This window comes from Thermobia domestica, chromosome 11, assembly GCF_964235325.1.
Source record: "Thermobia domestica chromosome 11, izTheDome1.hap1.1, whole genome shotgun sequence".
Taxonomy (NCBI): domain Eukaryota; kingdom Metazoa; phylum Arthropoda; class Insecta; order Zygentoma; family Lepismatidae; genus Thermobia; species Thermobia domestica.
Genome location: NC_137464.1, coordinates 85,640,949 through 85,664,697, shown reverse-complemented (window position 1 = coordinate 85,664,697; position 23,749 = coordinate 85,640,949). Strand labels below are relative to the sequence as shown.

Below are 23,749 nucleotides of genomic sequence, written 5' to 3'. Positions count from 1 at the left end.
AGGGTCATTTGACTCGAACTGCAACATTGCTACGATTGGAGCGTCGTATGGGCAGGAGACAAATGACGAACGTAGTGTATTCCGTGGATGCGCACGAGTCAGTTCAACGCTGCTGCGGTGTGTGTGGCGAGTAGACATTGTTAAAGTGATGGCTATGTGAAATACCGCCCTAACGCAATGTTCACTCGTGTAGAACAGCGTGTGTTTATGAAATTCTAGGTGGCACGAGATCGAAATGCTTGGACGATTCACAGAGGATTAGTAGAGGCCTGTGGTGAAGCTGTTATATCTACCGTATCGGATAGTGGCGACATGGGTTGCAGCATTTCAGGCGAGACGACAATCAACAGACGAAATGCACGGTGGAGAGCATATGCGAACGGCTACGGACGAAATTCATCTTGTGAGACTACGGGCACTGCTTGACGGTGATCGACGCTGGACTGCTTGTAGTGAATTGACGCAGAAGCTGAACATTTCTTCCGGATCAATGTTCCGCATGCTAACACAGGATCTGCATGCGGAAAATTACAGCCAGATGGATACCCCATGCTCTGACCGAAATTCAAAAGTGTCATAGGTGGGAATGTGCGCGCCTACACCGTAATGTTTCAGAGAGAAAGGTGATGACTTCTTGCACTGCATTATTGCAAGCTACGAAACGTGGGAAAGATCCTACGAGCCTAAATTGAAATGTCAGTCGAGTGAATGGCGCCACCCAGAATCTCCACGATCGAAAAAGCTTAGGCAAGAACCAGCAAACGTGATGGTGATGATGATAATGTCATACCACCACAAAGGCATTATCCTGTCACATCAAGTTCCACCGGGCGTTACCGTCAATGCTGCATACTATGCTTCATACATCAGTCACTATTTGCGACTAGCATTGCGGCGCAAACGTCCACACCTCCTGGAGTCTGGACCAATTCTCCTACACGACAATGCCAGATGCCATACAGCCAATCCACTATAGACTCTGTAAGGACGATGGTGTTGGGAGGTACTGTAGCACCCGCCATATTCCCCGGATATGAGCTGCTGCGATTTTGATCTTTTCCCAAACATGAAAGAACCTCTCAGGGACAAACGTTTCAGAGATTCCCAGCGTTGCTTGTGCCTTAGGGCACACTGTCAACACTCACAAAGTGGGGCTTTGACAGGTATTCAACGGTTACCAGACATCTGGTGAAGGGTTCAACAGGCTGGCGGAGACTACATGAAAGGACTGTAAGCCTCTTGAGGTAAGTAATTCACTACATTTCATTTCACAACTATGTTGCCACTTCGAGTTAAATTACCCTCGTATATATCTTTTCAATGTGAAGCTGTTTACAAGGTTTTGTATAAATCCATGTAGAAATTATTCTCCTTCTTCACGGTTTGCAAGTTTGTCTGCAACAAGAAATTATTTTCTGCATTTAATTGATGAAAGAAAACAAATATGGATCCAATATACACACGGAGGAACTCTGCTTAAATAAAGTGAAAGAGTACACGTGAAACATATATAAGATAAGGATTCAACCTAATGATATTTAACATCAAAATATTTTATTGTCTCAAGTTTGCATAAGAATTAGCTACAAGTCATCAGTGCATGTGCAGTATTTTTTTTTTCCTGAAGGTAACTCAACATTTAAAAGGAATTAATCTGAACAACAAAACTGTAAAACAAAGATTAAATTATATTTGAAAAAAATGCTGATGAAAATATTTTATAAATAGTAAATTTCACTGTGCTGGGTACCTGTTATTAGTTTTATTATTATTATCATTATTTAGGTTGCAATTTTTGTTGTTTTCTTAAAATCTTATTTATGTAAGTTTTCTAAGATTTTAGAAAAAAATAAAGAAACTAAGTCCTACGGATACTCGTTAACTGCTCGAACTTAAGGACACTTGCCTTTTTATTTTAGACAGTAAGCAGTATTTACCATTGATGCTTCAAATGGATGTTAAATTGGAAGCTAAGTTCCAAGTTCGAATCCTATCTGTAATACGCAAATTCTTAACAATTCGTCTAAATTACAATTCACATGTCACAAAACTCATTTACACATAATACATATTTTATTTATTGCATTTGTTACCATGTGAAACTATTGTCTGAGAAATAGTCTCATTGGTATGGAAGTTATTAACTATTAATTTCAATTTAAGGAAAGTATTGCATTTTATGGTGCAGGCTTGAGTTCGATTTTTGGTGGGAGTACATGTAATTTTGATGCCATGTGAAGATGTTAGCTGTTTTCTGACGTCAGTAGTGAAAAGCGAAAAGCAGGGAACAAACCAATGCCAAGAATAGTATCTCGACCAGCAGAAATTTATTTCATATTCTAATTTTTTACAACGAAGGAGCAAAATACTAATGGGTTTCCGCAGTAAATTTATTTATCTAGTACGGCTTTTGCAGCCTTTTCCATGAAATTGGCCAGCCTTATATCTCGTTGACTCAATCCATTAACATCATGAGATGAGAGAGTTATTTGGACTTTGTTATAGACATTGAACCATTCAGGGTGGTGATCCATCTTCTCTGCTTGCATAGCAACTCGTGTCATAAATCCAAATGCCTACAAATAAAAGGAGATAAAAGATAAATTTCATGCAATCCGTAGTTGTTAATTCGCACTATCTATAAGTACAGTTAGATGATTAGCTCCCTTGCATGGATCCCGGGTTTGATTTCGGTGGGGATACAAAACTTTCAATACTAATTTAGCATCGTGAGTCATAAGTATCTTCCCAACTCTGTACGTGATGTACTAAGTTTGTTTTGTATGGCTATTTTATTCATTCCATACAAAACATCAATTATTTCTGCGGTAGATTTATTAATCTTCTATCTATATTTGAAATACAATAACGTGTGCATATTAATAATATACCGTAAGACGGGATTACTTTGCACATCAGGGGTTACTTTACACAAAATCAGTGTTGGGTAAGTTACTTGTAAACATGTAACGCGTTACAAGTTACTTTACTTTCTCTTAAAATGTAACGCGTTAGTAACGCGTTACTTGCAACAAAAAAGTAACTGTTACTTTACTTCGAAAGTAACGCGTTACTAACGCGTTACTTTTAGGTCCGAAACTTTAAAAATGTGAAAAAATTATGATTTTAATTTTCCGTACTGCTATTACTACCGCTATTATTATTATTATTATTATTATTATTATTATTATTATTATTATTATTATTATTATTATTATTATTATTATTATTTCACGTTCTGAATCGCTTTATGTAAATGCAAGGACAAATTTTTACTTGATATATGAACATTTTCATATAATGTAAAATTGATAAAATGCCATACTGCGTTACTCGTAGGGATGGACACGAGCGAGTTTTCGAGCGAGTGTTCTTTGAAACTCGATTCGACTAGAAACAAACATTTTTGAGCTCGAACCAAGAACTCGTCTCGAAAAATTTCCTCCAACTCGACTCGAATTGGAGTCGAGCCAAAGCCGGCGTGTAGTTTCGAGTACATTCTTGAAGTACGGTATATTACAGAGACAGTATAATTATTATCAATGACACTACTACTACAACTATTATTATTATTATTATTATTATTATTATTATTATTATTATTATTATTATTATTATTATTATTATTATTATTATTATTATTATTATTATTATTATTATTATTATAGCAACGCTGTATATAAACATGAAAGATAGACTGTTTGTATTTGAATACTAAAAAACTAGTTGGTTGCCAACCTCGGTAGTCGTGAAGTCTAGGACTTAAGGACATTGTTCACTAGCTTCTGAATTTGGGTTGAGGGTCTAGGTTAAGTATTCGGGCTCGAGCCAAACACTGTTAAAAGCTATAGGGCACTGGCCAAATATCTTCAAAACTTCTCGGCCCAGGTTTAGAATTGTCAACGACTCGAGCAGCTCGGCTCACAGCTCATTCACTATCGACCCGAACCGAGAAGTGAGCCGAGACAACAGCTCACCCAACCGACTCGGCTAGAGCCCTCGGCTCAGTTGAGCGGAACCGAGCAGATGACTCATTCCTACCAAGCCAGCTCGAGCCGATGATTCACCCCAAGTGAGCCGGCTCGAGGCATCTTCTCAGTTGAGCTGAGCCGTGCTGAGCTTGTTATAGAAAAATCTCTTGTGGTCTCGCTATCGAGACGAGACTTGATGCGAGCAGTGTCCCCTCTTGTCCTCTCGTGAGCAACAGTAAAAGTATTCCATATAACTGTTTAGCTTACATTTCTCATGACTCGTTTTCCAGTGTAATCAAGCCGATTTCAAGACGAGTTAAAACGAACGAGCCATTTATCAAACTCGACTGGACTCGAAACTCGACGCGAAAAACTGAATCGGCTCGGAACTCGACTCGAGGATATTACCTTTGACTTGACTCGAAATTCGACTTGAATTCGAGTCAAGTCGAGTTTTAGCTTGACTTGTGCTCATCCCTATGCGTTAGAAAAAATGGTTGCTTATTATTATTCTGCTAAACTAATTATATAATAGTAACAATGTTGTTATGTAAAATTTAAAATACAGAATATAGAGAAACATTACACTAAAACTAATAAAATGAGAACACATGGACTGGGAGTTAATAAAAACTTGCCAGTAACTCTAAAATCGATACATGCTTTTTAAAGCTAGTTTCAAACTCTATAATCAACGGGACTCTAGGATAAGCAATCTGATCTGAAAGAACTCCAATATTACATACCATCAGCACTCTATTTTCTAGTAATAAAGTAGGCCTGCTCATCAGAGGACAGTTTATTCATATTAACCCCTTACTGTATATCGTTAATTATGGCACCCTAGTTGTTGATATTTTCCGCCGGGGCACTTCAGACACTACTTTTAAATTCTGTCCACCATCATCCTCAGTTCTTAAGAAAAAAGTATTCTTTCAAATGTTCGAACCGTAAAATATTTTCGTTTTCCATCTTTATAAAAACAACATCAATCAATGTAAAATAGACTACAGGTATCATTGCACTCCTAGTTCACTCACTGAATGTATTAGTGATGAGCAAATGCAAGACCAAGACCAAGACCGGGGTGGTCTTGGTCTTGGTCTTGGTCTTGCACACCGAGTCTTGGTCTTGGTCTTGCACTGGAACCTTCGGTCTTGGTCTTGCACACCCAGTCTTGGTCTTGGTCTTGGTCTTGCATACCCAGTCTTGGTCTTGCTTGCAAGAGTCTTGCAAGTTTTACTTTAAAGAAATCTTATGTTTTTCATAGGTAAATTTTACTCTGGATATAAGGGATAATAAATTCTACAATGCTCCAATAGTAACGGAAACACAATATATGTTTCTAAATGTAACATAGTTTATCTTCGTGTAAGTATGATAATAGTGTACAACATAAATGATGACCTTTATTTTTTTATTGTGTGCCGCTAAGATATTTAAGATATTACGCTTCGCTACTTATAAGATAAATCACGACGCTTCATAATCTTTTTATATATTTTAACAGATCCAACACTCCACAGGTTCCGAAACTGGGGACGCTACCCCTGAGACGAATGAAAGAAAATCAAAACGGTACAGATAATTGAAATACCATGAAATGCAAAATTATTTTTACACTCTAAAGGCGTCAGATCTTTCCTTTCAACCACATTAGCTAATTTTTGTATTAAACAAAGTTATAATTAAATATTGAGATGTTGTTTTACTGATTCCAATGGGGCATAATCATGGACATTACGCAAAAGCGATGGAAAAAAATACCGACTTTGGAAACCTGGGCATGGTGAAAAATGGAGAGAATTTGTGTTGAATGGAAAACGAATGAGAAGGTGTTAGAAATATTAGCAGTAGCAGAAAAAAGAAAATGAAATGAAAGCTTAGAGTTTTACGTCCCACGCTTATGCCGGTTGGGCTAAAGGAGACGGTGATGATGAGTGATGAATGAAATGGTGGAATGAAGAAAGTGGGAGGAAATGGGAGAACCCCGAGAAAACCCACGAGCGCGGTGTTTGTCCACCACAAGGTTCACTTGGCGGGGGCTGGGATCGAACCCGGGACCCCAAGCACTAGAGGTGAACGCTCTACCACTGAGCCACCTCCGCACCTCATACCTGTTAAAAATTTGATTAAGGTCGGTCTGGTGGTTCAAGAATTATTAAGTCGCAACTTAGTCACTTTTATTTTTATTTATTTTTGATTTTTGTATACCTCCCCCTCCTCCTCCTCCACCCATACGTTGCTCCTTCAAAGTGAACTGACAAATAACATTCCAGGCCCAAACCTGATCTATATTGAAAATTTGATCGATTTCGAGCGGTTGGTTCAAGAGATTAGGAGTCACAAACATAGTCACTTTCAATTTTATAATATAGATTTACTGTTGTAGTATAATGTTATATCGCTCAATCCCCGATGTTCCGTATACCTAAGGAGGCTAAAAGTTATATGGATAAACAATTATTCAACGTATAAGCATCCGCCCATGAAATCAAACTTGCGGTCACATGCACTAGTTTTTGTCAATGTCATGAAAATGTTATTTCGATATTAATTTTATGAGTGCACACTAAAAATTTACAACGGGTGCTCGAGTCTCATAGCCAAGGCCATACTCATGTAGTCAGCACGTATGGTGTACGGAATTACCTATGTTCAATACTACATTTCTCTTCAGTTTTGGAAGAACACCACTAGTATGCTTTGAAATGAAATGAAGTATCTAGTTTAACGTCCCACAGTAATGCACCAACGCTAAGGGAGACGGTGATGATGAAAAACGACTGAAATGGTGGAATGAAGAAAGTAGGAGGAAACGGAAAAAATTTAAGAAAACCCACGCACACGATGTTTGTCCACCAAAATAGCTTATATGGAGCAAGATGACACCTGTGTGGCTTCAAAACGAGCAATATCTAGAGAAAACGCGAACAACCAATTCAGGAAACGATATACTGTAGCTATATGCTACAGGGGCAGAAACTACTGGGAACACATTCACTCCAGTGGCATTTTTACTGAAGTCAAAAAATGCAAGTAAAAGATGTAATGAATTTTCTCCTTTTTTACATTGTATAAACAAATTCAAGTACTACCAGTACTTGTGCAAGACTCTTGCGCAAGAGTCTTGGTCTTGGTCTTGGTCTTGCAAGTATGGTCTTGGTCTTGGTCTTGGTCTTGCACCGCTATTCCTGGTCTTGGTCTTGGTCTTGGTCTTGGTCTTGGTCTTGCACGCAAGACTCTTGCAAAACTGCAAGACCAAGACTCTTGCGCTCATCACTAGAATGTATTGATTTGGAGCTGTCAAAATCTACGACAAAATCTTCCAGGTGCTTGCAATCAGTACACGTGATTTCCCTAAGGCTGTCCTCATCTTCAAAAAACAGCAAGTGGCACTACGAACTTATCTGTTTGTCTGTATAGCGGCCCATACACGTAAACACATGCCTGAAGAAACAGTCCGACTTGTATGAAAAATGATAAAACCACAGGCAAGTTGATCGTGTATGGCCTCGTTCATTCATGTTAAAAGTTTTCAAAATCTTCTGAAAACATGTTTGATGTTTTTGCCGTTCTGCATGCATGTTTACCGTGTATGGGCTCGTTCATGCAAGGTGGCTGTTTTATATTTAGGTCCGCCAATCACGACAGCGGAAGAAATCACGTGAGTCTCTCCTCCGTCGCATGCCAAGGTCGTGCAGTTGCAGAAAGAAAAAGCACGCGTTTCCTCATCCTCCACATTTCTCAAACTACTTTCAGTATGTTGGACAGCACGTTGGTACGTGTGTGGGCAAAAAATTCTTTCAAGATGCATGATGAAAGAAACCTTTCATACATGTTGGTAATGCAAGTGCGTGCGTCTATGGCGCGCTTATGTCTGTGACTGTCGGTCACTGTCACACGTAGTTCATGCTCGATTGTTTCATTCTGAGAAATTCACTTACAGGAAAGAAACATTTGTTTCCGAAAAAAAAAATACTGTACATATATTGTAGTTACTCATCCGAAATGTAACGCGAAAAAAGTAACGCAAACTATTTACGTTACTTAAAAATTTGTAACGCGTTACCGTTACAGTTACTTTGGAGAAAATGTAACGCGTTACTAGGAAACGTTACTTAAAAAGTAACGCGTTACAAGTAACGCGTTACTTGCGTTACGTTACTTCCCAAGACTGCACAAAATATGAAAAGAGTTTCACAGTCATCTGTTTGCAAAACCATGAACAGTAAAGAGGAAGTTTCAATTGGCACCGTATAATAGAACATTTAACTGTATTTTGGCTATAATTTTGGCGGTTAACATCAGTTCTAATTACTGGGAGGGTTCGTTGTTGTAGAGGCATGGAAAGCAGTCACCGTAAAGGCCGCCAAAATTTGAAATATATCAAGCACAAGAATTTCCATCACAGTTAAGTCAGTTTCGTAGAATACTATTGTGTATAATGGAACTTTGATGCAATAGTTGAAATTGAAATGTGAAACATTTTAAAGTTGAAAAAAAAGTAAAAGTAAAACTGGGAGAAGGCGCTTTCAGCCTCTACTCGGAGTTACTCGGTCCAAAATATCAGTTAGATAGGAAATTATTACTACTGGAACCTCCTGCACTCTAAATTTAGGTAAATTTCCTATTTAGGTAGATGCCGGAATGAACTTCTTGTTGGAAAATAAATTATGAACAGTGGCGGATCCAGAAAAGTAGTTTGAGAGGGGCTTCACTCACAAAGGCTTTTTTTTTTGTTGTTGTTGTTGTTTTTTTTTTAAGAAATAACTAGACCTTTGGGAGGGGGGGCTTGCAGCTTATACGCATAGAAATGACTAACATTAATTTTTTTTAAAAAAAAATTAAATCATGCAATTTGGGTAGGCTTCAGCCTAAAAGCCCCAAACCCCGTAAATATTCCACTGATTACGTTTGGGATGATATTCTTGCACATAAAGATTAACCAAGGCAAATCAGTTCACGTTTTTTCTTTTCCTGAATTGGCAGTTTTGTGGGACATGCTAAACTATCAGAATGTGGTTCCTGTGCTGGTATCAGAAAATATATAATTTCCTTTACAAATATCGATAATTCAAACTAAGTACTGATACCGGTACCATAATTCTAATATCAATATTTGTAGACTGCATGCAATTTTGTGTAGAAAATAAAATGTATAAATACTGAAGGGAAAACATTGCAGAGTAACATTATGTTCGTATGTTGAACATACTTTTTTGTATGTTGTGCAAAATAACCCCGCCTTTGGTTATATTTCAATAACATTGGTCATACTGAATGTTTACTAATGAACTTGCACTAATGTTTTCCTTATATATCTAGCTATTATATAGTGTTCTCAATCATTACGTTTGTAAGTTACATGCGATTTTCTTCAAAATTGCTTAAATCTTGTGCAAAGTAACCCTGTCTTATAGAAATCTGAAAAGCAATTTTCGGAAGAGAAGACTTCTTTCAAATTGCTACATTGTGAGAGAATAATCCTCATCTTCCAAAATCTTGATTTTTATTCAGGGAAAGATATCAACTTATTTGTTTTTACAATAACTTAATACATTACTGTTCGTGAAAATTGCGACATAGTAAAGAAATGATTGTAATCATGTGAACAGTACAAGATGTGCTAAGCCGAGTTTCAATTACTTGTAGTGCCTTGCATTTTTCTCGGGATCCATCAGCATCTTCCGAGCTTTGCGGTAGAACTATAAATTCACTGGTAAAAGCACATTTAAAAACACTTGATAGGAATTCACGACTCTGACCCGAAGTCGGCACACAAGAAGAGTGTAGTGCTATAGGTAGTAGTGATCCAACATGTCCCTGTGGGACATCCTGAATATGTTGTTAATTGTTCAAAAAACAGTAGACCTACTCACCTTAGTAGCACGTCATCATTCCGAGCGGTAACACAAGCAGCTGTTCGTGCACAGCCGGTCACAATAGTGGAATATAGAACTCTACTCTCGCTGTGGGTCTTGGCGTAGCTGGGCAATATTGATTGCCGAAAGTCAGTTGGCGGTCAATCACTCTCCAAAATGTACTGAATTTGGCTTAGGTCGGAAGATCTAGTGGGACAGAGTGGAAGGTATTTACCGAGTGGATCACATTGTGTTGCCCTAGTGGTATGGGAATGTGCTTTACCCTGTAGGGAAAGTATGGACCCCCTGAGTATCCAGATAATATCGGAATACAGGATTGACAATATCACGAACATATTACGTACTAGATATACTCCCTGAATGAAGACCGATATGGGAAATACTTCGCATATTGAAAATAAATTATAAGGTCATTCGGCAACTAGCTCTCTCGAAGTCTATAGTAGTCAGAACCAATAAACAGTCTGATATGTAACTCTTCAAGAACAGTCAGAACCCCGTGGACTCGATATTTTGTTGCAGCTTATAGAGTCTTTAAAACATACAAATTTATTTGCTGGTAATGTTGTACCTAGGTATTAGTCTGAAAAGTAGTGTATATTACTAATACAGGTAAGGCAAGGCAAGGCATTATTATTAGTACAGATTTCATTGAATTGCCATGATTCTTTTATGATGATGCAATTTTCACGAACAGTGCGGTTGTAATATTTGTAATAGTATATCAGCAGATTGTAATATTTAGCTTGTTCTTAGTTTGATACGCAATAATGTTTACCTGATTGAAATCACTGAAGAGGAACTCTTTATGAATAGCGTCTCTGCCACTGACTTCGGTCCATCCAGAATCCTTCAGAGGTTGTAGAAATGTTGTTCTTTCTGTATCAGTTAATTTTGTTTTTCCATTGTCAGCCTTTAAAAAAGAGTAAAACGACGGAAATAAATGGAATCTCAAACAGTGTATTATTTACTTATATTTTGCGTCAAGCACAATACCTTTTAGCAAAAGAACACGATGCAAACTACAAGAAACGATGTAAAATTAACTGGTCAAATGTTAAAAGTGAAAAAAAAAATGAAAGAAAAAAGACAGCGTCATGTGTCCGTATGAAACTTGTGACCTTAGAAAAATTTGGCAGACGTTTAAACTGCGAAGTTCCTTGGTGAAACACATAGCAAGTATCATGGATACTGTTCCCAATTAACAGTACAGTAGTGTGTTACATTAGGCAAGGAATGAGTAAACGCTATGACATCTGAGAAGAATGCTCAGAAATATTAATACAAGAGCAGTTTTACCGATATTATTTTTAGTGTTTGCTAATTTCTCGTTAGTTGTCTGAGTTTTCAATAAACACAAGTTTTAAATTTTATAAGTTAATATTTAGGATCGGAACATCGCATAAAAAGGAGGATCGTTTGGTTCTATTTATGACATTGGAAATGTTTCCGGAGCAAACACAAGACGTGAAAAAGCGTACAATTATTATTGTGTATCTAATATGGATCTTATTTATGGTATGTTTTAAGTTTTGTTTTCATTGTGTCACTGTTTCTTCTGAAAGAATGCATTTCTAGTTGGCAAAAAAAAAAAAAAAAAAAAAAAGATAATAACCCCTTAACTCGATAGAACTATATGGAGGGAAGAAGAAAAATTACTAGGTCTATTATATAAATTACCAGTAATGATTAGTTAACTTTTGTGCAAGATCGATTCCTGGAAACTCGATTTCTTTTTCATTGATGATTAGTTAACTTTTGTGCAAGATCGATTCCTGGAAACTCGATTTCTTTTTCATTGAGCAAATATAATAAAATAAGTAGAGAGTTGCTTAAATTCTACAATTTTACTAATGTTTAATTTGAAAAAAATTGTCCTAAGATGAAACATACAAATCGGTAGATCTCATTGAGTTCAACAAAATGATTTGGTTGAGTGTAAAAGCTCACGCGTAGTTTTCGAGAAAAACGTATTTTCTAACCTAAAAATATTATGCTTTACGACAATCACTCCACCTACGAGGGCTCCTGGAAAAGTTTTTTCAAACTACTACCGGTAGTGGCGCTAATGTTCCGCTATTATAAAATCCGGAAGAATAGACTTTTAGGGCCTTATGCAGAGTCGTTTTGACGTATGATTAGCGTAATACTAAAGGCCTGACTACTGCAGGAAACATTTGTCACTCAGACTCTTTAGTATGGTTGAGTTGAGTTGATTTTAGTTTAGCGTCCCGTTCAGCAGCGAGGCTATATGAGACGTGGACCTACTGATTAACGTGGAATCCGAACCACATGAGCTCCCGCCGGGAATCGAACCCGGGTCTCCCATCTTTAGTATGGCATTAACCACGCGTCAGAACGACTCCGCACAAAGCCCTTAACGTTTAAATTATCTTTGGTTGTGTGTTTAAGCCTGTTGTTTTATTTTTCACAGCAGTTTGAGTCAGTATCTCAGAAACCATTGTTCAGAATGAACCAACAGCTATTACAGTTAATACAAATTGTTCACCGCGCAACTTATTTTTCATATGGGGAAACAAAAAGAAGTAATTTGGTGTTCAATCAAATGAGCACAGACAATGAATCATTAATTTGAAAAAAAAAAAATCAAGTTTGATGTACTGAGTGCGAACTGGTGTTGTGATGGTGAAGGATAATGCGACAATTTCAGTTTATTACACGCAATTTGTTGATGACCTCCGACAAAATTATTGCATACCACTTAGCATTTGCAATCCTTCGATCTTTTAAAGCTATAGTTGCTATATGTTCTCTATAACCGAATAAATAAGTAATCATTTATTTGGCGACAGTCTTGTTCGTTTCGGTTCATTTTGAAACAAACAACTAATTGCTGTTTAGTTTCAGGCTTATATGAATAGATCCAAGTCTCATCCCCTGTAATAATATACGACGTGCATGTAAAAAATGCCGATATATATATAATATTTAAAAAGAACAAGAAAGTGATAGAAGAAATTAAGGGTACACGGGAATATCGATCTAAGTCCATTTTTAAACGTGAGAAAAAGTGATTTAAAAGTGTAAGGACCATTTTCAGTTTGTTCTCGACAATTAAGGACTGTATCGAAAAGTAACTATCAACATTGGTGGCGCTGGTAGGCACGGGCCAGGCAGCTCAAAATGAGTCCACGCAGTGTGCGGGTTAGTTGGCAAGTTGTACTTAGCTGCTGTAGCGTGTTGAATGCCGTGTGAGGAGTTGCAGAGGCTATGGGACAAATTCCGAGGAAAGTGAAGTGCAAAATTGTGCACATATGGTGTTCCCAAAAAGAAGTCACCTACAATCAGATAGCAAAACAGTTGAAAGTGCATCATGCAAGTGTGAAAGCTATTATTGAAAAATTTGGTAATCATTTTACTTTTACAGATTTGCCGAGATCGGGACGAAAAAAGGGTGCCGTAACTCAAAACTGGACCAGAAAGTGGTGAGGTTAATCAAACAAAATCCATCATTATCTGTTCGCGATTTAGCGAAAAAAGGCAGGTACTACGATCGCAATGGTTCAAAGAATTAAAACTACGAATAATTTGAAAACCTACATTAAGCAAAAAATAGCCAAACAATCGTCAAAGCAGAAATTGAGAGCACAATCACGAGCTCGCAAATTGTATGAACGAATTGTGAGCAGGGGAGGACAATGTGTTTTGATGGACGATGAAACTTACGTGAAGGAGGACTTTACAACACTTCCTGGCCCTCAATATTATACAAAAGTCAAAGATGAAGATGTGATGACTCGGTCAAATGTGTTTCAGTGGACAAATGTGGACAAATGCTCGTGTGGCAAGCAGTTTGTTCGTGCGGCTTACGATCTGGAATTTTCTATACACAGGGAACTACTAATGCTGCAATATATGAAAAGAAATGTCTACAGAAAAGATTGCTCCCTCTGTATAAAAAGCACAGTGTTCCCCCATTGTTTCGGCCGGATTTGGCGACGGCCCACTACGCTAAATCTATGCTAAACTGGTACATTAAACACAAAGTGGATTTTGTTGCAAAACATGTGAACCCACCAAACTGCCCTCAGCTCCGACTTATTGAACGGTATTGGACACTTGTGAAGAAAAATGTCAAACAGGGTGATAAAGCTGCCAGGAATATGGCTGAATTCAGAAAATATTGGTCTGCCGCAACGAGAAAATGCACCGCCAATACTGTCCAGAAACTATTGGGTGGTGTTTGAGGAAAGCTTCGTTTATTCATCAGATACGAACTGTAAATGTATACTTTTTTTCTCTGTCTACTCAACAAGTATTGTAGTGTAACAAATTGTCTTTTTTGGGGGGTATATCATCTTCCATTTTTATTCCTGTTAATCATACATATTGATAGTTACTTTTCGATACAGTCCTTATTATGTCTGTGTCTATTCTTAAGTAATACACAATCTTATTGAATCCTACAGTCATTTAAATTACAATGGTTAACTGTTACAAATAAAAATAATGCAGTTACGGATCCAAATTACAGAACCTTTCTTTAATAAACGATATATGCATAGATATAATATTTCACCTTGTCCCTTGTTTGTGAGGGGTGTCTTTGTTGAAACTTAGTCACTGTCTTCGTCCACCTCATTATCGGGTATTTTCAATGAACTGAAGTACTGTTGCACTTTTGGCCCACAGAATTGCTTCAAGAATTGCAAGTCTTCAAATTTTGTGCTGGAAATTCCAAAAATGAAATCTTTGAGTTTTACGTCCCACGGTTATGCCGGTTAGGCTAAAAGAGGCGGTGAAGATGAGTAATGAATGAAATGGTGGAATGAAGAAAGTGGGAGGAAACGGGAGAACCCCGAGAAAACCCACGCACACGGTGTTTGTCCACTACAAAGTTCACTTGGCGGGGGCTGGGATCGAACCCGAGACCCCAAGCACCAGAGGTGAACACTCTACCACTGAGCCACCGAGGCCCCCACTGGAAATTCCAATCGTCTGTCCCTGCTTTATTGGAGGCAATAGATCTGTTTTCAGTTCTCGAATATGGACCAACAAATGACTTTCGAAGGTGAACCAGTGTATCCGTCTTCTTCACAAGGAATTTTGAGATTGTCCTTTGTGCGAAATGGCACTTTGTCTTGTATCTCTTGCCAAAAAATGTTGTCCATTGTCGGCTTACAGTCTATCACAATGAAAGATTCTGCTTTTTTTTTTTCGTGCGTGTTCATTGACCCCACTGTTCAAGGACCCCACGCCAGTCATTAGGTGTTTCACATTTGGATCGGGTATTTATTATGCCCATGTTTTTGTCACATTCTAAGTATGACCCCTTACTGGAAATGTAATCTGAATGCTCTGAAACCATTCCGTTGTTGGACCAGAAAGTGAAACAATCGGAATTATGTAGTGCCCAGGGAAGGAATCGCGGAATAGTGCATGTCACTAACAGTGTTTGATACAACTTGCGTCCAGCAATGCCACAACATGGAACACTTCATCCGGACTTTATCATCAAACTTCATGCGATCATCTCCAGTGATGTGACTCATGGCTCGAATCCATTTTGGTGCATCCGAAACTCGCCCATATGCTTTTCTTTTCTTCCCACTGGATCCAGTTTTCGGCGCAAACTGTTCATCCGAACTAGAGTTGTCCACTGCACAGCACAGCACTCGATGTTATACGCTAGCAGAACATGGGTCAACTGACAAAACAAAGGTGTACTAATGTTATGCACTGATAGTGTGTTATGCTCAAACATGAAAATACACAGCGAAACGAACAGACACGCGAACTCAAGTCATCTTTGTATTGAATCAGTGGGACTATGGAACTAAGGACTTCGATCGTTTTCCCGATGGACCTGTGGACTTTGATCATTTTTCTGAAGTACACGATCCTTCCAAAGCCAAATTCCAGGGACATTGGTCACGGTTTCGAAATACACGGTTTACTATATGTAAGACCACTATTCGTTGTATAAAATGGTAATAACAGCTCAAATTTGCGCAAAAAGAAACTTAGATCGTTATTCCCATGTGCCCTTCAAATTTATTGTGATTGATATACAAGTACATACCTTGACTATTTTTCTACATAGTCACCACGAATCTCCAGATAGTTCTCGTACCGTGGCACAAGCTTCTGTATGCCTCTGTGTAAAAATCTGCTGTCTGAGAGTGCAGCCAGTCCAGAACCGGTTTCTTGAGCATTTCACTGTCGTTAATACGTTTCGATGCAATGCACTTTTTCAGACGAAGAAAAGTCTCGGGAGAGGAAGCTGATTGAATATTTACCATCGAAAAGTTTGAATTGTCTCAACAGTACGAGCAGATGTGTGTTGGTAGACATTGTCATGGATCAAAATAATTTTAGAGGGTAGCATTCCTATCTGCCGATTTTGGATGATACGTCGCAGATTACTTAGTTTGGTAATACACATCTGCTGTAATTGTTCGTCCTGGTTCCTACACCTCCACAAGAATCACACCTTTTTGGTCCCAAAACACGGTTACCATGATTTTGTAAACGGATGATTGTTTAAATTTCTCCGCTTTAGAACAACCAGATTACCACCATTGCACTGATAACTGCTTCAACTCCTTAATGGCGTACAATATCCAGACTTCATCTCCAGTTACTATTAGGAAAAAGGTCATTCTCCCCATGGGCGTCAAAAATTACGTACAGCTGACCTTCTTTGCTCTTTGTGAGCATCTGTCAGAACGCTTGACATCCACCTCGCACACAATTTGTGACAACTCAGCTTGTCAGTCACAATTCGATAGAATATTCAGGGAATGGGTAGAATTACCAGTTACTTTCTATATAATGCTCATGTTATATGTAGCAAGAAGGCCCAAGATAGCAAAATTTGTATCAGTAAAGCAAAATTGTTCTGGAGAAATACTTGATAATAGTAAAATTTCTCTCTCTTTCTCTCTCTCTCTCCCCCCCCCTCTCTCTCTCTCTCCATTAGGGTGGAATTGAAAAAAGTCAGTAAAAAACATTCATAACCGATGGATGCAAAAATTCCATCACAATCCATGTCCATATGTAAGGCCTACTGTTTTTGCATGCACGTGACGTACCATGTCTAAAAGCACAGGAGTTGTTCTCATAGTATTGTATTTTGGAAACGTTTTCGGAGAAAGAAAGTTTTCATCATATTTGTTTTGTACCTAATGTCATTGTTACTTGTCACGCGTGTTCTTACTTATGTGCCGCACTTCACTTTCCCAGAAAAATATGCCAAAGAATCACACTTCTTTTGTGTTTAATCTGAATTCATGTCACACGTTTCATTTCTGATATATAAACCTACGTAATATAATGTAAGTAGTTCAAACTTGGCAAGACTAGACTTTGTGAACACTCTGTATTAATGATGGTGAAGTGGTTATTTATGTGAACCCTGCTGTTGTTAGTGGTAGTTAATTGCTGTTAGTCCATGTTAAAAATACAATTTTACAACTGAATTAGTGGGCTTACTCTGTATATAAATAAGTATGACTTCCGTGAGTGACATTCCAGATTCGATTCCCATTGGAGGCTTTATTAGAATATATCTCACAGATTAATCTCAACAGTAGTTGAAAATGAAATGAAATTTTGTTTTACGTCCCACGGTTATGCCCTTTAGGCTAAAAGAAACGGGTGATTAAATGAAAGGGAATAAGGTGAAATTAATTTTTTTGTCTTCTGTCACCAGGAATCGAACCCGGGATCACGTACACCAAAGGCACACACGCTCTAAGCAGTATAAGTACTAAAGCCGAGATGTTCAATTCGAAAGAAAATTTAGTGGTTGCCGGTGGGTGTAGCCGAGCGGTCTGAGGTGTTAGGCTGATGATCGTGAGGTGAAGCCCATTGGGGGTTCGAGTCCCTCTGTAGTAGCAAGGGTGGAATTTTACCTGTCCTCGATGTTTCTGTGTTCGTGTCCCTGTTGTGTCTAGTAGTCCTGAAAAGTGGTTGAAGTAGAAAATAAGTCAGGAAGTTTTTAAAAAAAGTGGTAGAGCGTTCACCTCCAGTGCTTGGGTTCCCGGATTCGATCCCAGCTTGCACCGTGTGGACTTTGTGGTTGACAAACATCGTGCTCGTGGGGTTTCTCTGGGTTCTTCCGTTTCCTCCCACTTTCTTCATTCCACCATTTCACTCATCTCTCATCATCACCGTCTCTTTTAGCCTAACTGGTATAATCGTCGGACGTAAAACAAAGATTTCATTTCATTTCATTTTCGAAAGAAAATTTCCGGGCCGCTATGGTTTAGTGGTAGAGCGTTCAGTCTCGTGTATGGAGTCGTTGGTTCGATTCCAGCTAGCGCCAAATGAGCTTTGTGGTGGACAACCCTGTGTGCGTGGGTTTTCTCGGGGTTTCCTGTTTCTTCCCACTTGCTTTATTCCATTTCACTTATTCCTCATTATCATCATCTCCTTCAGCCTAGCCACCATAACCGTAGGACGTGAAACTTAAAGGTTTCATTTTTCGAAAGAAAATTTAGTTCGAAAACGTAATTATGTGCATTTACTTGTAATCGAAAAATAACGTTTAAAATAATAAAAGAAGAAGAAGAAGAGATATATATCTTCATTTTAAACAAAATAGCACTTGAAGTGGTATTAGTAGAATACGTTGTTTAAGCCAATATTAATAATTATAATCAAACCCTGAATACAGCATATGTTCTTAAGTTTATATGCATTCTAGTTTTAAACAAATATATAGAGTTAATTTCGATGTTAATAACGATAATATTAATTGCAAATATTAAAACGCTGTTGAAAGACGAAGGTAGACAACTAAGAACTTGAATATAATATTTAAATAGTTTAAATAACTTACGTCGCTTGCCATACCAGCTATTGGAGAACACTGACGGCGGGTACAACAAGGATGAGTGGAACCACTAGTTGCTCCTTATCGAACTGGAGACTGAGATTCGTATCCATAGCAACAGAGGGTGTCTCAGTAAATCGGTCAAATAGGGCGAATGGGAGCTGGAAGGAAGAGAGAGAGAGAGAGAGTGCAATGGGGTTGAAAGCTTTGCAACGTTCCTTTGTCATTTTCTAAAAGCAAAAAAAGAAAAAGAGATGAAACGTAAAAAGAATTTTTATCCATATACAGAGTGGAGTATGAGACATTTAACATAAATGCTTTTGAAGTTAAATATCTACTAAGAAATTATGAAATTATTACAAGTTATATCATAACATTAAGCTGTCTAAATTAAGTGAACAAAGCATCGCTCATCATTTTCAATACATAAATTATATCTTTTAAGCAAGCAAGAACACATTACATTATCACTAATATTCTTGGATAGTAATTTATGAAATTCAGAAATAAGTTCTTTTAAATATTCTAAATCCGTTTCTCTAGAATAAAACTTTATTATTTAAGAAAAATACTGTAAAAATAGCTCAATCACATCTTCTTAGCAATTGTGCTCATGTAGCCCCCACTTTTGAAGTACGCAAACCTCATTTACTCTTACGCGATGACTTTTATTTATTGTAGATTTATTTAATTGCAAATTAGTAAGGTTTAAATCCTTTATAAAGCTACTATTAACAACCAATCGATCACGAATCGCAATTCAACATATTGTTTTCGTTAATCAATTATTGCTACTATAGTTAATTAAGAACTAAATAACTGATCATATTAAGATACTGTACGCATACTGTAGGTAGCGGAACCTCCCGGGCTGTCCTGGCTATAGCCCGGTCAATCTTTAGCGAAGTATCAATTAAACATTTCACGACGTATTAAAATGATTATATATATACGTATATATATATATATATATATATATATATATATATATATATATATATATATATATATATATAAGTAATGAATAACCATATTGACAACGATGTAATAATAAAAATAACGTTCTAATTTCGAAGACTGTTTGTACTGCTTTTGTTTTTCGTCCATCATCTCTACCTCCAAATAGTTCTTTTCCTTTCTTTCTTCCGCTTTCAACTACCATGTGAACACTGTAGAGATATCATTCTGTCAAATAAACTAGAGTAAAATAACGAAACATGGACTATTGTTTCGTTTTCGCTTTGTCGCTTCTCTGCTCCTCACCCAACCCTGTTGAACTCAGTGTCCATACAGTGAGTGACAAAGAAGAGATATATAAATGAACAAGAAAAAAAGAAACATGATTTTTTGACACTCTAGAATCAAGTATAGTCGAATAGAGCTTTTGCTTACTCCATAAGCTTTTGCTTTTCTCATTTGCACTTTGTGTAGGACGATAAGAGAACCTCCTACTTTGAAAAAATGGAGAACACTAAAAATTATAGATCCCCTTTGCTGGTGAAATATCTTCTTATTACTTCTAATGTCACTCATGGTGCATATCCCTCGAACGAATGAGTACGAGAAAAGGGAATGAACCAAGGCAATAACAAGAACACGTGTAATAGTATATATTTTTACATTTTCCTTAACAGAACATTGTTCCAAACAATTACAGAAAAGTAATATCAGTGCTGAAGCTGACGTGATGAATAGACAAGCAGAAGTAACGAAACATTCCTTTCAGTCGAAACTTAAAGATTCGTTGAAGTTTATGATAAAGTCTTGAAAAACGCAGAAAATTTTACTTTTGAGTCCTACATTACCACGGCAGAGAAGAATCCCTAAGAGAAACTTGATACGGTAAAATACGACAACGGTCATGTTCAGCGCCGAAAGAAGATTACCGGGAAAAATATTTTGAAGCCTACGACTTGGTTTTAAACACCATGATCAGAAGATTTGAGGACTATATTTTATCTCTGTTGTAGGATATTGAACAGTTGCTGATTAGTGATACTAATGGAAAATGTGTTCACATATTCCCAGTTTCAATCGAAATTTATTCAAAGGACATACATTTTGATAATTTAACCTCCTCAGTGGATTTGTACAGTATACCGTACATCGAACTTAGGAATGTTTTAGGGACGTTTATTGATTTAGTTGAAATTATAATTATTCATGTTAGTATTTATTTTGGGCCCATAAGGTGTTTTATAATGAAAATTTTAAAAATATATACATCTACATATCTTTTTCAAAATGTACAGCCATTCACAGAAGTATCTCCCCCCTAAGCGCTCTAAGCCTCTAATTCCATTACTTGGGGTCCAGATCAATTGTAGTTGGGAGAACGCCAAGGCAGATGCAACCCAACTTACACGCAACTTTTCTCGGCACTGACAGAAGTTGGTAGCACTGAAATCTTTGAAATGAAATCTCTGAGTTTTACGTCCCACGGTTATGCCGGTTAGGCTAAAGGAGACGGTGATGATGAGTAATGAATGAAATGGTGGAATGAAGGAAGTGGGAGGAAACGTGAGAACCCCGAGAAAACCCACGCACACGGTGTTTGTCCACACGGTGTCACTTGGCGGGGGCTGGGATCGAACCCCGGACCCCAAGCACCAGAGGTGAACGCTCTACCACTGAGCCACCGCAGCCCTTTGGTAGCACTGAGTCAAGTCTGTATGCAAGTAAAATTGTTCGTAGATGGCACACGAAACATTTCTCCGTTCTGAGATCAATCTCTCTGGTTCAGAGCGTGTTGTCCAATGAACATCATATGTTAATATCAATATTGCTGTGTATGTAATGTATCATTTCATTATATACTATAATTCAAAGAAATAAAAGCACTGATCATATATGAATTAGAAAAATCTTGAAAGTAGCTGAAAATATCAAATCTAGAACAACTGCTGGAAGTAAGTTTGTAAATCACTGTCTCCATTGACAGACCATCTCCAATTCTCATTCCAATATCTTCTTCTTTCTAGGGAAGACAAGATCTTGCTTGTCACACTGAGAGTGCATTGAAATTGAAATTGAAACAGGAACACTTGAAAAAGTTTCAGCCTGGCCGGGACTCGAACCTGGTACTACCGAATAGAAGTTGAATGCGCTAACCACTCACCTACCGCGCCACTTAAACTTCCACCGAAACTAATACCTAGTTAAAATCGTTTAATGAAAAATATGAACAAGATACTCAAATATAACCAAAACAAACAAATATAAAAAAAAATATAAATAAGAAAATATAAGTAACTTGTGTGAGTGTCTTAATGACTTACTTGAAATTTCCTTGTTTAACTCAAAAACAAATTATATAGATGTTCCTCAATGAGGAAAATATCATGAAACGTTCTTCAAGTTGAGGCTACGTCATCGGCAGAGCCGTAACTTGTGTGGGGGGCAGCTGCCTCCCCACAGAAGCTCCCCGCCGTTCGAGGGGGGCCATTTTGAGACAAAATTTTCTTACTCCATATGCTATATGAACATGAAATTAGAAATGAAGCATTAAATAGGGTCGCTACATTACATAAACAAAACAGCACACAAAAGGTAAATAGAACAAAAATGAGTCGTGGACCCATGTCAGTAAAAAATGTCTACTATTAGCGGCTTTAGAAATAATATTTATTCATATGGCTTTGAGATTTATCAATATTGTCCCCTTAATAATTTTGTTATGTATGGAATGGGCCCAGGGAGTAACTAACGGAACCGCAGAGCTTGCCGTGCGGGAGGGCCCACAGGCTCCGGGGAGCCATAAAGATTAAGAGAAAGTTAGAAAGAGGGGGTCCAAGAATTAGAAAAAACACTTTTTCTAGGGGGGCCAAATAAGCTTATTAATGCTTGCCCCCTCCCAGAAAAGAATCTAAGTTACGGCGCTGGTCATCGGTTGCAGGGATGGTCCCGATTTACATTACATTTCGCCTTTACCATAATTTTTAATTTCCAAAGAAGAAAAGACGACATAAATTATTTTCACATTCTTTGAATTGTATCAACACGTGTAGAAATAGACAGTTCTATGTTTATGTTCCATAACTACTAGTTTATTTTCTTATATTCACATTAGGAATTTGTGGCAAATTGAGCCGGTGGCACTAGCCGAATGATCTCGGGCGTTCGGCTTCTGATCATGAGGCGCAATCCACTAGGGGTTCGAATTCCTCTGAAGAGCAAGGTCGGAATTTTAACTGTCCTTAGTACTTCTGTGTTCGTGTTCCTGTAGTGTTTGGAATACGTTGAAAGGACATGAGCTGCCAGTGGCGAACATACTCTGGTTGGGGCGATTTGTTTTAAAAATTGTGAAAGCAGGAAACTCCCATTGCAGCTACTTGGGTTCAAATCCCGTCGTGGTAATTAGCAATTTTTCTGTATCGGGAGATAATGTTTATGTAATTGGTATTGCAATTATGTTATTCCTTATTATTATTATTATTATTATTATTATTATTATTATTATTATTATTATTACCACAATGGAAAGAAAAAGTAACATAGTCGAAGGTATTCATAGGAATAGAAAAGATATACAATGTCAGATGTTTTTTAGGTTTACACATGAACGCAATAATATTATTACGTTTATGGATTTAGAGACAGAATTATCATTTTACGACTACAAAAAATGGAATATAAATATTTGTTAGCTGATAACAGTAATACATTTTGTTTCGCCCTTCTTCTAAGTAGAAAGGTGAGGTGACATCTTAAATAGGATCATTCTCGTGACTAGCGATCCCTATTGTAAATTAGATCATTATTTGCAATTTGTGCACAGCTAGGAACAATTCCTTGGAAGTCATTTTTGGTCCATACTACAGCAGTAAGGACGTGTTTAGCCCTTATGTGTTCATCGATTCTTGTCCAAACACGTTACTTGCCAGACAGTTACGAACGAAGGTTGATACGGATGACGTAATTTTGTGTTGTTGGCATTTCACCTATAAAGGAAGTTGTCTCAACTCTTAGACCCAGAAAAATGGAATATTTTTCATGTTAGTATACATCAGAAGTATCAGTTTTGTAGATTATAAAAATGTCCTGAATTGCCACAGCCGGAATCGAACTCGCGTCCCCAACATTATGAAACTAAC

At 37.6% G+C, this 23,749-nt stretch overlaps 1 protein-coding gene across 1 annotated transcript; it reads right to left on the bottom strand.

Moving 5' to 3' along the window:
- Positions 1-1,562: 1,562 nt before the first annotated feature.
- Positions 1,563-18,817, bottom strand: LOC145663617 (putative pterin-4-alpha-carbinolamine dehydratase). The gene is made up of 3 exons (XM_081729724.1): positions 18,663-18,817; positions 10,635-10,769; positions 1,563-2,576 (listed from the first exon to the last, which is right to left on the bottom strand). Exons 1-3 carry the CDS (start codon positions 18,672-18,674, stop codon positions 2,391-2,393), a joined length of 333 nt encoding a protein of 110 aa, XP_081585850.1. The 5' UTR covers positions 18,675-18,817; the 3' UTR covers positions 1,563-2,390.
- Between the last annotated feature and the right edge of the window lie 4,932 nt (positions 18,818-23,749).